The 15,622-nt window shown below is 40.3% G+C and overlaps 1 protein-coding gene across 3 annotated transcripts in view; it reads right to left on the reverse strand.

Moving 5' to 3' along the window:
• LOC108712713 (cell division cycle-associated protein 2) overlaps positions 1-12,414 on the reverse strand; it is a 41,819-nt gene extending 29,405 nt beyond the window's left edge. For 2 of the 3 annotated variants that reach the window (XM_041588110.1, XM_018255076.2), the window contains exons 1-5: positions 12,132-12,414; positions 9,222-9,720; positions 8,861-8,994; positions 7,643-7,787; positions 731-852 (exon numbers count right to left, since the gene is read on the reverse strand). In XM_041588110.1, the coding sequence (XP_041444044.1) occupies positions 731-852; positions 7,643-7,787; positions 8,861-8,994; positions 9,222-9,717 (897 nt within the window). In that variant the 5' untranslated portion in view covers positions 9,718-9,720; positions 12,132-12,414. Of the gene's footprint in view, positions 1-730; positions 853-7,642; positions 7,788-8,860; positions 8,995-9,221; positions 9,721-11,489; positions 12,104-12,131 lie in introns of those variants that run through there. The other variant, XM_018255077.2, reaches the window with a different exon arrangement.
• Between the last annotated feature and the right edge of the window lie 3,208 nt (positions 12,415-15,622).

A 15,622-nucleotide genomic window follows, 5' to 3' on the forward strand; every position in this document is an offset into this window, starting at 1 on the left:
TATCTTGCTAAACACAAAGAAACAATAAAAAATTAATGTGAATAGCAAGACTGGTTCAGACCTCCGTAGAGCGGAAACGCAGTCACAGGGAATGAGGGGAGCTAGCCTGCAGACCTCCGTAGAGCGGAAAGGCTGTTGGGCACAGGATCTTTTTTAGGTTGGAACCTAAAACAGCTGGGGGGGCGCGTGAAAAAGATCAATGGCCCCCATCTGTGGCATGATCATAACCGTGGTCCTAGATCAATTGCTCCAGCCACAAGTTTTTTTGTGTCTTCTCCTCTGAGGACACTAAAAGAAACTGAATATAGGAGGAGGAGGCAGGGGATGAAGCCCAGAGCAGGAGGAGGAGTCAAAAGTTAACAAGTTAGTGTCCTTTTCCAAGCTGCAGGATCTTCATCCCCATGGTGCCTGTGTCCCCCAATTAGGCAAGAGAAAAGATATTTCAACTGACAAGACCATTCTGGCCCTATATTCTTTGTATGCTGGGAATAAAGGGGCCAAACTGTTGGGCATCACATTAGATCCTTACTGAGCTACTGGGAAACCAAACTAAAGCTGACCACACATTTTGGTGAGGCAGTTTGGATGATTCTAAAAGCTACTACAACAGCATCTGCCCATGTGTGCCCAGTCAAAGGGGAGGTGGGGCATTCAGACACATAGCCCTAGTGATGGAACTAGTTCTGGAGTGCATGCACTTAGAATCTTTCCTTTAATCCAGTGAACTTACCTTGGAGGCTTTTTCTGATGGTGATGGAAGAGCTAAAGGAGAGGGCTTCTTGACTGCATTCTCACACACAGGAGCCAAAATACTGTATATTCTTTTCTTCTTCTGTAGAGGTTCAGTCATCTCTTTAAAATATTTAAAATATTTTTGGTTGCGAATGAAGAGCAGCTCTCAAGCAAAAGCAACACCATACAGCAAACAAATGGTTTCCAAAGGCATACTGTTTTGCCTTAAGGTGGCCATACACGTAGCGATTCGCCAAACAAGTGGATCTCACCCCGATGCAGACGCAATCCAACTGGATTTTTTAACCCTGCCCAATCGACATCTGGACAACTTTCGGCCTGATATTAATCGGGGAAGCCCGTTGGAGGGCCCCACGCACGGGCCGATAAACTGCCAGCTCGGTCTGTCGCGGCTTTCATCAGCTCGTGTATGGCCAGCTTTAGGCTATGGACACACAGGCCGTTGTCAGAAACAGATCTACTCAGTGCCCCTGCTCCATTGATTTGAATCAGATCAGATGTGCGGTCACACATAGCAGAGCTGAAGCTGAGGTTAGAGTGTGACCGCTCATAGGCTGATCTGATTCAAATCAATGGAGCAGGGGCACTGAGTAGATCTGCTTCTCTCAGCCAGCAAAAGTACTCTGATAACAAAGACTGACAACAGCCTGTGTGCCCATAGCCTTAAAGGAGAATTTAACCCCCCCAACAAATGAACCCCTACCCTCCACCTGTAAATGCCCCTAAGCCTGTAATAACCTCTTGTTGCAGAGCCAGTGCAGCGGAGCTCACAGGGGCTATCTTCCGGTGCTTCAGTAATTTTCGTCACTTTCGGCGCATGCGGTTATCACAAAGCAGAAGACTGCTCCAACTGCATTAAGGCTCTTATTTACCAAAGATTACCGAAACGCTGAAGATGGAGCCAGTGAGCTCCGCTGCGCTGACTCTGCAACGAGGGGCAATTACAGGCTTAGGATAGAGACACACACTCAGATTCGGGGAGATTTAGTCACCTGGCGATACATCGTCTCTTCTTTGGGACGACTAATCTCCCCGAAATGCCTCCTGCCGGCTAGAATCTAAATCGCCGGCAGGATGGCACTCAGAGCGATTCGTTTTCAGTTCAGTTGTTTTCAGATTGTTCCCCATAAATACTTTTTTCAATTATTTTACATTATTTATTTTTTAATGTTTTTGCAAAATCTAAGTTAAGGGCAAGGCCAGGCATGGCGTTTTTAAAAAAGCTCCGCCAGGCGTAAATATGCATAAACTGCACTACCACTGAAACTAATGGAAAACACACTATGGCAATTCACACAGGGCACTTGCAAGCCGAAATCCACCACAGGACACCAGTATTGGCATTTTTCAGCAGAAATGCCAATACGTCAAGAAACTACCAAATCAATAGACTCTATGGGATCTGCACGTTTGAAACACTTTGCGTAAATATGCATTGTATTTTAAATATGGTGTCCAAATTCTCAATGAGAAGTGCATGTTGGGAAAAGAAACCTACGTGCTGAAAAACGCATGTTGACGGTCGCGTGTGGTTTCAGTGGCGTTTTTACACCCGGCGTTTCTTTTTTAAAAACGCAACGTAAAAACGCCACGTCTGGCCTTGCCCTTGAATGTTGAATGTTTCTGTCTCTGGTGTTTGAGTCTAGCAGCTCAGTAATTCAGGTGCAGACTCTAAACTGTTACAATTTTTTGACATTTAGTTGATAAATTTCTCAACAGCATCTCTGGAGTATGTCACTATTGTATCAATTCTTACAGCTGCCTTTGATGAAACTCAGGGATCCTGCTCAGCAGGGACAAAGATAAGAAATGTATCAACTAAATGTATCAATTTAGATGTTTAAAGGGTCGACGACCCCTCCTCCCAGAGCTGTTTTAGAAGGTTAAAAATTCAATTTTACACTTCAATATTATAAAAACGGTGACAGATAGAAAATAGAACACAACTAGTTGTTTGAAGATGAACAACCCCTTTAAGGGAAAATTATTAAAGCAAAATTAATGCCAGATGCTCCAAATTTGGCCTTCCTGTAATTTAAAGCTTTCTGAATAATGGTTTTCCAGATAAAGGATCCAAAACCTGTACAATGAATAATACAACCCAAAAACAATGTATTAATGCTTTAACATCCATGCTATTAAATACTTTAATTAGTGACCAAGTAACTTCTTTGGTTTAGTAACAACAGCAAGTAAACCCCAGAAAACTCACTTATATCGAATGGTCTCTTCTAGTTTCTCTTTGACTTATTTACAAGGAAAGTCTAAGATACTGAGGGGTGGCATTTTTTTAGGTAACCCCCCCATGACCAAAACTTTTTCTCTCTAGTCTGGTGAGCCTCTTCTTTTAGAAACAAGATGGCTCAGAGTGCTTTCTCTCCAGAGAGCTGCCACTTTCCCCTCACTCATTGGATGGCACATCTGCAGTTCTGATCTTACTCGGAGGCACATTGTACTGCACATGATGCTTCCAGGTTGAATTGGTTTGAGATGGTGGAATGGTGCTCCGGATATGAGTGACGCAGGTCACACTGTCCTGGTGAAAAGAGGTAGCACTTTTGGTTACTGAGCAGTGCCTAACAAACTGGCACCCCCAGTGTTTATGCTGTCTTTGTCTTTTAAATGGAAAGTATAATGATGGCCATAAGCCCAATAATTAGGTCCTCCATTGGGCACATTTTGTAAATAAAAAATATGAAATTACTTGACACTTGATCCCACTTCCTTGGTTTTCCATTGCAAATTGTGAGAGGAGGATAAGGCAGCTAAACTATTTACCCTACCCAGTATGTATACCTGAACACAAGAAACAGTATATAGGGGAGGGGTTAGTTTCGTTAGTTTAAACTCTCACTTTCCATGAGGCGCAGAGGAAGAGGTAAAACATAAGAATGTCAGGTTAGTAATTTATAATGAAATAAGAAAATGTGTGCGTTTTTTTTAATTATATAAAAAAAAAATACAGGCAGAACACATTTTCAATAAAAGCATTTTGAGTATGTCCAATGTTGGACATAGGAGTTTATTTTCACTGTAAAAATTGACATGAAAAAAATGGACTATATTGTAGATGAATGTAATGTAAACAAGTATAACTTGCTTATTGGTTTGATTTTTTTAAAATTGTCTTTCTGTTCTGTCTCTATTCAACCTAAATACTCCCTGAAATTAAGAGTCAAAGGCTGTTGAACCACAAAACAAGCTGCTCATCATGCTATATTTGTATCAATAGTAAAAAAAAAAAAATTAGTAAAAGAACATCTTATTCAGAGTTGTCATAAGAAAAAAAACAGTAAAAAGATGAAAAACAAAGTAGTTCTTATGCTACAATACTACTTCTTAAAGGATTAGTAAACCTTTAAAACAAGTGAATGTAAAATTGATGATTGTGCTATTCTATGTAATTTTCCAAAGTACATTCATAATTTATTTTGTTTTTATTCTGAGATATTAAGGGATACATATACTGTTAAAGGGATCCTGACATCGGAAAACATGTTTTTTTCAAAACACATGAGTTAATAGTGCTACTCCAGCAGAATTCTGCACTGAAATCCATTTCTCAAAAGAACAAACATTTATTTATATTAAAAGAATTGTTCAGTGTAAAAATAAAAACTGGGTAAATAGATAGGCCGTACAAAATAAAAAAGGTTTCTAATATAGTTAGTTAGCCAAAAATATAATGTATAAAGGCTGGAGTGATTTGATGTATAACATGTCAGTCAGAACACTACTTCCTGCTTTTCAGCTCTCTTGGTTTACACTGACTGGTTACCATGGCTACCAGGCAGTAACCAATCAAAAACGTTGAGGGGGGGGCCACATGGGTCATTTCTGTTGCTTTTGAATCTGAGCTGAATGCGGAGGATCAATTACAAACTCAATGAACAGAAATGTACCATGTGGCCCCCTTCAAGTCGCTGACTAGCTCAGAGTTATAGAGCTGAAAAGCAGGAAGTTGGATTCTGGCTGTTTTATTAGACATCTGTTCACTCCAGCCTTTATACTGTACATTACATTTTTGGCTAACTAACTATATTAGAAACATTTTTTATTTTGCACAGCCTATTTACCCAGTTTTTATTTTCACACTGAACTGTTCCTTTAAATGTTGAAATCTGACATGGGGCTAGACATTTTGTTAATTTACCAGCTGCCCCCAGTCATGTGACTTGTGCCTGCACTTTAGGAGAGAAATGCTTTCTGGCAGGCTGCTGTTTTTCCTTCTCAATGTAACTGAATGTGTCTCAGTGGGATATGGGTTTTTACTATTGAGTGCTGTTCTTAGATCTAGCAGGCAGCTGTTATCTTGTGTTAGGGAGCTGCTATCTGGTTACCTTCCCGTTGTTATTTTGTTTGGCTGCTGGGGGGAAAAAGGGAGGGGGGTGATATCACTCTAATGTGCAGTACAGCAGTAAAGAGTGATTGAAGTTTATCAGAGCATAAGTCACATGACTTGGGGCAGCTGGGAAATTGACAATATGTCTAGCCCCATGTCAGATTTCAAAATTGAATATAAAAAAAAAAGTTTGCTCTTTTGAGAAATGGATTTCAGTGCAGAATTCTGCTGGAGCAGCACTATTAACTGATTTATTTTGAAAAAAAAAAAAAAATTTCCCATGACAGTATCCCTTTAATATGAATGAATTGTGTTATAAAACCGCCACCTGCTGGTCAATATCTGACCACCAAGTAGTCAGGAGAAAGAGGCTGATCTGATGTTGTTGTGCTTAGGAAAAATAATAGAAACCTTTCTCAAATATTTTCTAAGAAGAAGAACCTCAGAGCAGTTTCTTTCTTTCTTCTTGGCTTCTTGGTGGTCAGACTGTCAGAAACTGACCAGCAGGTGGCACTTATGTAACAAAATTCTTTCATATTAACAATTTAACAGTACATGTATCACTTAATATCTTGGAATAAAAACAAAATAAATAATGAATGTAAATTACAAAAGTGCTTAAAATAGCACACCCATCAATTTTACATTCACTTGTTTTAAAGGTTTACTTATCCTTTAAGAACACAGGCACAAAGGAGCAATAATCGTTTAATGGTTTCTAATAAAGTAGCTTGGAATTTCAGTCTGGTATGCTTGAGGTGAACCATAAATCCATGCACTTTCCAGGCTTCGGCTGTCAGTGTGATGCTCGCTCGAGTCCCATTTCTTGTTTTACTAATTGTACCAGCCATCTTAAGTCCATGCTATGTAATTTAGTGACCAGTCTCTGAAATGTGCGATCTACTGCCTAAAGTGTCTTCACTACCTTACTACAATAATCACTACATGAACAAATCTACAAGACAAAGAGATGAGTATCCAGTGTAGGAGGAAAGCATGCTTGAGAACCACAGGCAAACACAACAGGCTGGCATCATGCACTGCTATCTTTTGGAGCATTCAGTCATCCTAAGTCACAGAGAAAGAAAGTGGTTTAAAATAAAAAAAATTAAAAAAAACGTAGAAAATAAAAAGTATAAGTTTCAACATGTTAATACCATGGGAACTTATCCTTTTGGGAAATCATTTGTGATGAAAATAGTACAACATAATTCTTTAAGTTTGCCCACCCCAAACATTTTTGCAGGATTGCCAACTACGCTACCATGGTGTCCATCAGAGAATAGAAATGCCAATTCCTACAATATGGCAACAAAACTGGTCATTTCAAGTGCACTCTAGGCATTTCAGCAAAATACCCACTTTAAGGGGCTGTTTTATCAAAGGTCGAATGTTAGTGGGTTTTTTTTTTTTTACCTCGAATGAAGTCGAATGACCTTGAAATTCGAATAGTATCTTACTTAAGCTAAAACTCGAACGAATATCACTGACCGAAACCCAAATTGAAATTGAATCGAATTCGACTAAACTCGAATCGAGTTTTTCTATGAAAAAAACTCAAATGTCAGGAAGGCTATTACATCCAGTGACTGGATGTCTAACATTATAGCCAGAATCCAACGTATTGCTTTTCAGCTCTCTTGGTTTCCACTGATTGGTTACCAGGCAGTAATTATGTCCCATGTGGCCCCCCTTATAGTTGCTGACTAACTCAGAGTTAAAGAGCTGAAAATCAGGAAGTAGTGTTCTGGCTATTATGTTACTCACAAAAAGGATTCCTGATTCCCCAGCCTCTCCAGTCAAATAGCGTGGTGTCCGGAAAAGAGGTCGGCACCTCTCCAATAGACATAGAGACGAAAAATTCACCAGACACTCAACAGCAAGTGAAGCGGGGCGGACCCCTGCGTGTTTATTCAAGTCTTGTGATGTAACGTTTCGGGGGCGGGCCCCTTCGTCAGACATCAGGCGGGCCCCTGTCTGACGAAGGGGCCCGCCCCCCAAACGTTACAGGGGGTCCGCCCGCTTCACTTGCTGTTGAGTGTCTGGCTATTATGTTAGACATCCAGTTACTCCAGCCTTTATACATTACATTTTTGACTAACTATATTAGAAACATTTTTTATTTTGCACAGCCTCTCTATTTACCCAGTTTTTATTTTTACACTGAACTTTTCCTTTAAGCACAATTTGCCAATCTGTGTGCATAATACAACCATTGGCTTTATCTTCTAGCATGCTGGGAAAAAATGCTGCTAAGCACTAGAAAGATGTAAAAAAAAACTGTCAGATTTTTCATCATAACCCAAAGGAGTCATTTCAAAACGCTCTAAGGAAAGGCCTGACTATAGTGGAAAAAGCATTAATAGCCTAAAACCTCTGGAGTGGTTTATTTTCACAAGCAAATAACAATTGCACTTGTGAATGATATCCACAGATCATGGATTCATCTTCATAAGACCTTTTTTTCATGGAACTTAATCTAGACTCATAGAATAGAAATGGTTTCCAGTTATACCTGTACACATTCATTACACGTGTTTTCCTCACCTCTTTCAGGCTGAGATTCTGTCTCTTCTGAAAATCCAGGAAAGGGGATTTTCCCTTCATCCTCCTCAAGAACCTGGAAAGCATTCCGAAACGAACACATTTTGTCTTTTAATAATAAATTTCGAGGAGATGTAAATGGGGTCTCCTGTTGGAAACAAAATAAACCTATGAATTTCAACTTAAATTAACAATATCTTAGGTAATACTTTCCTTTTTCAGTCAATATAAAGAATTGTACCAGTGTTAATGTCACCTATCAGAAACCCTGGACTTAGATGGACTGCTTTTCCATTCATATTGAAATAGCAGCTCTGCAGCACTACCAGTTCAACATGACATTTTCTAAAAAAGTTGTTTATGCATCTAGTCTTTTTTTTAATTTTCCAGTTCAAATCACTCTCGTTAGTTTAAGAGTGAAAGTCACAACAAGAAAAAGGAGTATAGCTGTAGTTTACACACACGAGTGCAGTTTAGAGTTTTTGGTTTACATATATTTTTTAAAGAAGAAGAATTATTTTATTCTATGAAGAAGTTTTTTTGTTATTCTTGCAAGATTTCCAGTGCACAGATCAACACATGCATCACAGCACATACAGAAATAAATCTGTCTGCAACATAATGAGAAATCCTGCGTATAGCTTAACTTCCGGTTTTGGCAGAAGTTGGGTTAGGAGATGTGGAGAGCAGATCCTGCAGAGTAAGTCGCCCTATCGCCTTTTCTCAGCAGACAGGAAGCAATGTTTTCTCATATTATTTTTTTAATAAAGCGTTAATAATAAACGTTATGCAGTGTAGATATGTTATTAGTGTAGGGCAGAATAGATTTTTTTAGTGTTACAGTACCTTTAATTTAATCCATTCCCTACAACTTAATCATAACGACACATATTGATGGTGTGACCATGTAAACGGTTCAGGATATTACTTACTCCTTCTCAAACAGTGATGCAGCAGAACCAAGAAGCTGCAGTGTAAAAGTGGTTTCAATTTCAGTATTTGCTTTATTTATTGCAACAAATCACAAAAATAGATTTTTCTTAATGAAAACAAAAGGCCCAATTATTACAACTAACACAAACCCTTCCCATTAAGCTCATGGTATATTAAGGGCTGTATTTAGGCCCAAATGCTGCACTAGACCTCGAACCACCCCTTTCCCAACTCAGATTGGTGTAAGTGCAGCACAGTCTGTACATCACAAAGTCAGGGTCATTTTACCAAGGGGTCTGGCTCTCTCTTCTCCTTGCACCTTTGCTTGGCAATTTGGCAGATAAGAAAGTTCATTTCAGGCGAGCCTCTGACACCAATTGTGGATCTTCGTCTATGCTTCAGCTGTGATTTGGGAGATGTACCTGTATGGGAATAAAGTAACATCCTGCTGAAGATACGCAAAATTCATAATAATAAGCTCTTACACTGCTACTCATTTAGTACTTTACAGAACTATGCACCGAAGTGAAAGAAATCCTCCACGCAGCAGCAAATCAGTGTTTGTCTTATATAATCACCTAATCTGTGAGTACATGGGCAGGGTGGAGGCGATTACCATTCAGGGAAATGGATAAATATTACTGCTTACCTGTGTGCTTGGTGAAGATGTCAGTAGTAATACCCAGTTCATTCACATCACTTTTGGTGAAGTCTATTGGAGTATGGCAGGACTCTGTTGTCAAATTGGATTCTCCTCTGGTCCTGCTAGGTGTGCAATTAGTCCCAGTTTCTGCCTTGGTTTCCATTTCCTTATAATCATGTGCCGGCTGGAGTAAAGTGGAATAATTTTGAGATCCTGAGACTCTCTCTTCAGATTGTGAATGGGAATCCCTTAACCTGTCACTTTTCTCTGAATCCTCCAATATTTCTGGCACTTTCTGCTGGTGTTCAACTTGCCCCTCTGTGGAGCATTCCAAATCTGGGGGCACCATATTCTCCTTGCATTCATCATATATATCAGTCCAACTGCTGGCTGCTGGAGGCTGCTTCCTATGAAAGACAGGCCGCTGTACATCTTCTTGTGGCCCCTTCTCAGCTGATGGAGGTAAGATAGGAATCTCCTGCAAAACTTTTCTGGAAGCCATCACCTGGTACATAAAATACAAGAAGATAGGAGGATCAACAAAATATTGTGACGTGATCATACTGAGACATTACTGGATCCCTAATCACAGCAGGCTGCCATATTTCATACACTGTATTGAATGGAGACCAAGGGTCTAAATAATCGCACCATAAAAGAACAGGATTCCATTCGACCTCTCTTAAAACAATATGCAGAATCTCGATTCATCTGATACCTACGGTATACAAAGATATTGTTTTTTTAGTCCCCTGCCTCACCAATATTATAGATCCCTGCCCTCCGTACGCGATTCCCCTTTTGGAGACAGCGGTGCGCGAGCTGCTGGCCCTATCGCACCCTCTGCTCCCCCGGTAGTTCCGTCACTGGCTATGGATCCCCCCTTCTGCATCAACATGAAAGCCAAATGTAGGGGTAAAGGAACACAAATGTGTGGGAGGATGGTTTGTTGACTCTCCAGGCCCATGGCTAGGAGGCTGCTGTCACTAGAAATATATATATACATTATGATGTCCTGGAGTGCGTCATTCCTTGGAACACGACTATATATATATATATATATATATATAGTTGTGTTCCAAGGAATGACGCACTCCAGGACTTCATAATGAGATCAAGCAAAGCGAAGTTTATTTGTCAACGTTCCGGTCCAGTCTGGACCTTTCTCAAGACATAAATTCTGCTGGATTGGAGTGCACCACAGCCTGAACTGTATATATATATATATATATATATATATATATATATATATATATATATATATATATATATATATATATATATATATATATATACACACAGACACAGGGAGCGCACACCATAAGCCAGGGAAATAACCTGGGTGCTAATCCGTAGAAAATAATATAACAAAGCAATGTGATAGCACTCCAAGGATTTATGACATAGACATCAGTCAAGCGAAAAGGTTTATTGTACAATAAACCTTTTCGCTTGACTGATGTCTATGTCATAAATCCTTGGAGTGCTATCACATTGCTTTGTTATATATATATATATATATATATATATATATATATATATATATATATATATATATATAATCCTCGGAGGAGGCCGAAACGTTAGTCTTGCATACAAAAATAAATTTATATTTATATAAGACCTGAGAGTGCGGATCCTCTGTGCTAGTTATATATATATATATATATATATATATATATATATATATATATATATATTTTCCATTGTAGCTTGTACTTGAACCAAACTAAGATATGATTAATCCTTAGGGCTCTTACAGACGAGAGTTTAAAGCTGCGCTCCCCCGCGTTCTGGTTTTATGCGTTCAGTCGCAGGGGAGTGTAGGAGTAGACGCATTCAGTTTTTTCAATGGGGCTCTACTCACACAGGCGCATGTAGGAGCCGAACGCAGGTTGAGACGCAACATGCTGCATTTTTCCTGCGTTCTGCGCCTATGTGCGCCTGTGTGAGTACAGCCCCATTGAAAAAAACTGAATGCGTCTACTCCTGCGCTCCCCTGCGACTAAGCGCATTAAAACCAGAACGCAGGGGAGCGCAGCTTCAAATGCTCGTCTATAAGAGCCCTTATTGAAAGCAAAACCCGCCTATTGGGTTTATTTAATGTTTGCATGATTTTCTAGTAGACAAAGTATGGAGATCCAAATAACGGAAAGATACATTATCCGGAAAACCCCAGGTCCCGAGCATTCTGGATAACAGATCCCATACCTGTATATAATATTGTATTATAGTGGGGCACATTAAACCCAGAACGGTCTAAAGTTTACACACCTATCTGACTTCAGCGGGCACCTGTAGTTCCAAACACCACTATATCAGAGTGCTGTCAGATCTGATGGTAAATAATAAGGACAATTGGTCCAACGACAACTGAGAGTATGAACAAGTCCATGCAATCCCACTTGAACTGCTCAGTGAACTTTATAAGCCTGTATGGGCACATTTATTTCATTGTGGCACCTGCTCTATTCTTAAAGGGAATGTAAACCCCAAAAAATACCATTTTAACCAGATTAAAGACACTGAATTCTGAATTTTACACAATAGTGATTACAAATGCTTCAAATGTTATTTGTAATTCCTCCTGAAATATATATATACGTCTGTCCCCTTCTATTTTCTGCACTGACGGTTCTGACTTTTGAAACAATGTAGCAGAGGATGGGAAGAAGTATCAAAGGCTTTTGTTAAACTGTTTCATACAAGCAATCCTGAAACCTTTCAGGTCACTCAGCTAAAGAGGGTCTAACCCTCTTCATAGCAGCACCCCCTTTACAAACGTTAAAATGGAGAGAAAAAAAACTCTTAGTACAACACAAACATGCGAAATGTCTACATAAACAACACTGAACAAAGACGCAGAACAAAGAATGCACAAAATAAATCCCCTGTAAACAACATACGCACACTCACCTCCTTTCCAAGATTCAAATCTGCCGCTCACTGCTCGTATCACTACGCAGACTGAAACAAATAAAATAGTACCAGCTGGCACACTAGAACAATAACACGTGCGGGTGAATCGATAAAGGCGAGTCACAGAATCTTCGTTTCACTGACGTTACAAATGATAAACCAGCACATACAATTTCCAGACACGGAACTGTAATCCTTTATCCGCGGTAGGATACATTTCTGGAACGTCAGAGTGAGTGCTTGGTTTCGCCGGCGAGAGAGGACATTGGGGCGCGTGCGTAAAAGAAGTAAACTTACGGGCTAGGACCATCCTGTACGCGGTGAAGAACGCGCCATTTTAGTTTTGGGCAAATTATTGTCTATATAATTATTTTAAAGAATAGTTGTCTTTTCTGTCCGATTCGGTGATCACAGCGGCCATTTAATATAAAAAAAATATACTTAATTTTTTTTTACACAAATTTCCGTTTATTGGGGTAAAAGAGCAGCACTACGTAGCTTCAGTCATTTCATACAGGGGTAGCGCCTTTGTAAGGTAGAACTCCGAACGCAGGAAAGGCAAATAATAGAAAGCCATGGTCTTAAAGGCAGTACAAACCCTTTTTTCCACATGACCGTAATCCACACCTATCCACACTTTTGTCACCCGTGTTAAACTACAGTGTCAAATTGTAAAATGGCTCAAATATGCTTCATACCTCCCAACATTTTGAAAATAGTGAGAATGACAAAAAGATTTTGCAGCGTGTATTTCTTTTTGCCACACCCCCTAATTACCATGTTAATTTTACAGCATTTGGCAGGTTATGAAAGTTTTAAACACATTTCTGTGGTTTTTATGTGTTATTCCATTTTTGCTAATGAAAGTGAATTGCTGCAAGTCAAAGTTTCCCCAAGAGATCTGCTTATATTAAATTGGAATTGTTTCTTTGCTTATCTGAAATTGTTACAAAAGTATCCAAGTGCCCCTTGGTAGCTGTTCTGGGCTCTCTGCCAACAGCCAATTAAGTTTCAAAAACGTATCTTTTTCTGGCTGTTCAGTGCAGCAGATGAAAGAGTAAGTAGGGACATTTCAGTAAAAAGATTGGACTGAGGGTTGAGCTGTCAAAAGCTGGACTGTCCTGCGACAGCAGGGCCGGAACTAGGGGTAGGCAGAAGAGGCACGTGCCTAGGGTTGCCACCTTTTAAAATAATCTTTACCGGCAGGTGGAGGGGTGGGTTAAAAGGGCGGGCCATGACGATAAAGGCGGCGGGACCGTGACGCGCTATTGGCTGGTCCGAGTCGTGCCGTCAAAGGGGGCAGAGCCAAACGCGTGAATTTGGCAAGAAGCCCAGGAAAAAAGGTAAGTTTGGAGCCGGCTGTGGGCAGGCCACATGCTTTTTTTAGGTGTATTACAAATTTACCGGCAGCTACATTGCCGGTAAATTTGTAATACTGGCCCTGGCCTTGGCTGGTGTTTTATCGGCTAGGCCGGTAAAATACCGGCCGGTTGGCAACACTACACGTGCCAAGGGTGCAAGGGTGGAGGGGCGCCAGGCACGTACCTCTTCCAACACCTACCCCTAGTTCCAGAAGCTGTGGCAGCAGTTTTTCTCCTCATGCGAGTGTGTGTGTCCTCTGTGCACGTTGTCTTCCGTGCATGTATATTCGCGTGTCATTGGCGCATTTGCAGCGCATGCACTGTTCCCTACAGCAGGGGGTGACGTAGTCGGCCAGGTTGGCTGGGGCACCTGGTCGACTTGGCCCGATGCTGCTGGACAGTTGGGAGGTATGATGCTTGCCAATCCATTTTTGTGTTTTTTGTGAGAGATTTGAATGGCATACCCACAATAATTTTGCTGCTTGCTAATGGCAGGGTGTTTTCAGGTTTTTTGTCATTAGTGTTTTAACATTGGCAACAAAACTCAGCATGTGTGCACCAGCCTGGGGTACTACTAGGGTTACCACCTGGCCGATATTTTACTGGCCTGACCAGTAAAAATGATGGTTGATCCCACTGTTATTAATAGGGAAAAAAAATATATGTAGGAAGGCCGTTATGTTTTCCAGAAAAGGTGGCAACCCTAAGTACTATCCCTTAACGCACCATGCCGATGTTGATGTTCCTGTGATCCCCTTCACTGTCCTGGACAGCCCGTATGTTCAGTAGAACATTTTTTTTTTCAGGCCCCCAAAATGTGTAAAGGTTTTACCAATATTAACTGAAATTGTATATGAATTAGGGCACCTATACCTCCTGGGCCCCCTGCAGCCACAGGGTCTGCTTCCTCTGTAGTTACACCCCTGATTTTATTGTAAAAGAAAAGAGGGCAGCATAAACTTAGTGGGATTTTTGACATTGTGTTTGAGAAACTAATGTATCAATATCTGGTTCAATGGAAGTAGTTGCAATTCTCAGTGAATTCTCAAGGTGCTCATCAGATAATTTGATTCTAATTTTACTCTGTGTGCTTCTCTCTTGAAAAAAAAAAAGCTTCAGCATACTGAAATAATAAACTTTCTAAACTTCAATTAAAAATGCTGTGCTGTTTCTGAAATAATACATTTTATCTTCACTATTCCCCTCTCAGCATCTGTTTCTCTTCTTTCTGTCTTCATGCAGGAGTTGGGTGTCAGATAATAATTGACAGTTAGATACAATATATCTTATGGGGGGGCTCCTTTTGCCTGGAAGATGTATTAGAGCTCACTCTATTAAAATCACCAGGCATCATGTCTCTCTACATGCATGATTTGTGCAAAAGGCAGTTATTTTGTTAGATTGTGTTTGTACTGGAATCAGTTATTTGAGTGAGCTCTAATACACCAGCTAGGAAAGGGAGCCACCGCACGCGTATGCGCTCTGTACATGACATTGCGACATGACGTTCCTTGATTGGCGGAAGATCAAGCTAGGCCGCATTCATATGCAGCCCGCTGCCTGTGGCTTGGACATCCCTGTTCTAAACTTTAAAGGGATTCTGTCATGATTTTTATGATGTAGTTTTTATTTCTAAATTACACCATTTACATTGCAAATAATTCACTCTACAATAAAATTTAATTCCTGAACCAACAAGTGTATTTTTTTTAAAGTTATAATGTTGGCATGTAGGCAGCCATCTCAGGTCATTTTGCCTGGTCATGTGTTTCAGAAAGTGCCAGCAGTTTAGGATGAAACTACTTTCTGGCAGGCTGTTGTTTCTCCTACTCAATGTAACTGATTGTGTCGCAGTGGGACCTGGATTTTACTAATAAGTGCTGTTTTTATTTCTACTAGGCAGCTGTTATATTGTGTTAGAGAGCTGCTATCTGGTTACCTTCCCATTGTTCTGTTGTTAGGCTGCTGGGGGGAGGGAAGGGAGGGGGTGATATCACTCCATTTGCAGTACAGCAGTAAAGAGTGCCTGGAATTTAACAGAGCACAAGTCACATGACTGGGGGCAGCTGGGAAACTGACAATATGTCTAGCCCCATGAATTTTCTTAAATATAAGAAAATCTGTTTG

This window comes from Xenopus laevis, chromosome 3S (assembly GCF_017654675.1).
Source record: "Xenopus laevis strain J_2021 chromosome 3S, Xenopus_laevis_v10.1, whole genome shotgun sequence".
Taxonomy (NCBI): Eukaryota; Metazoa; Chordata; class Amphibia; order Anura; family Pipidae; genus Xenopus; species Xenopus laevis.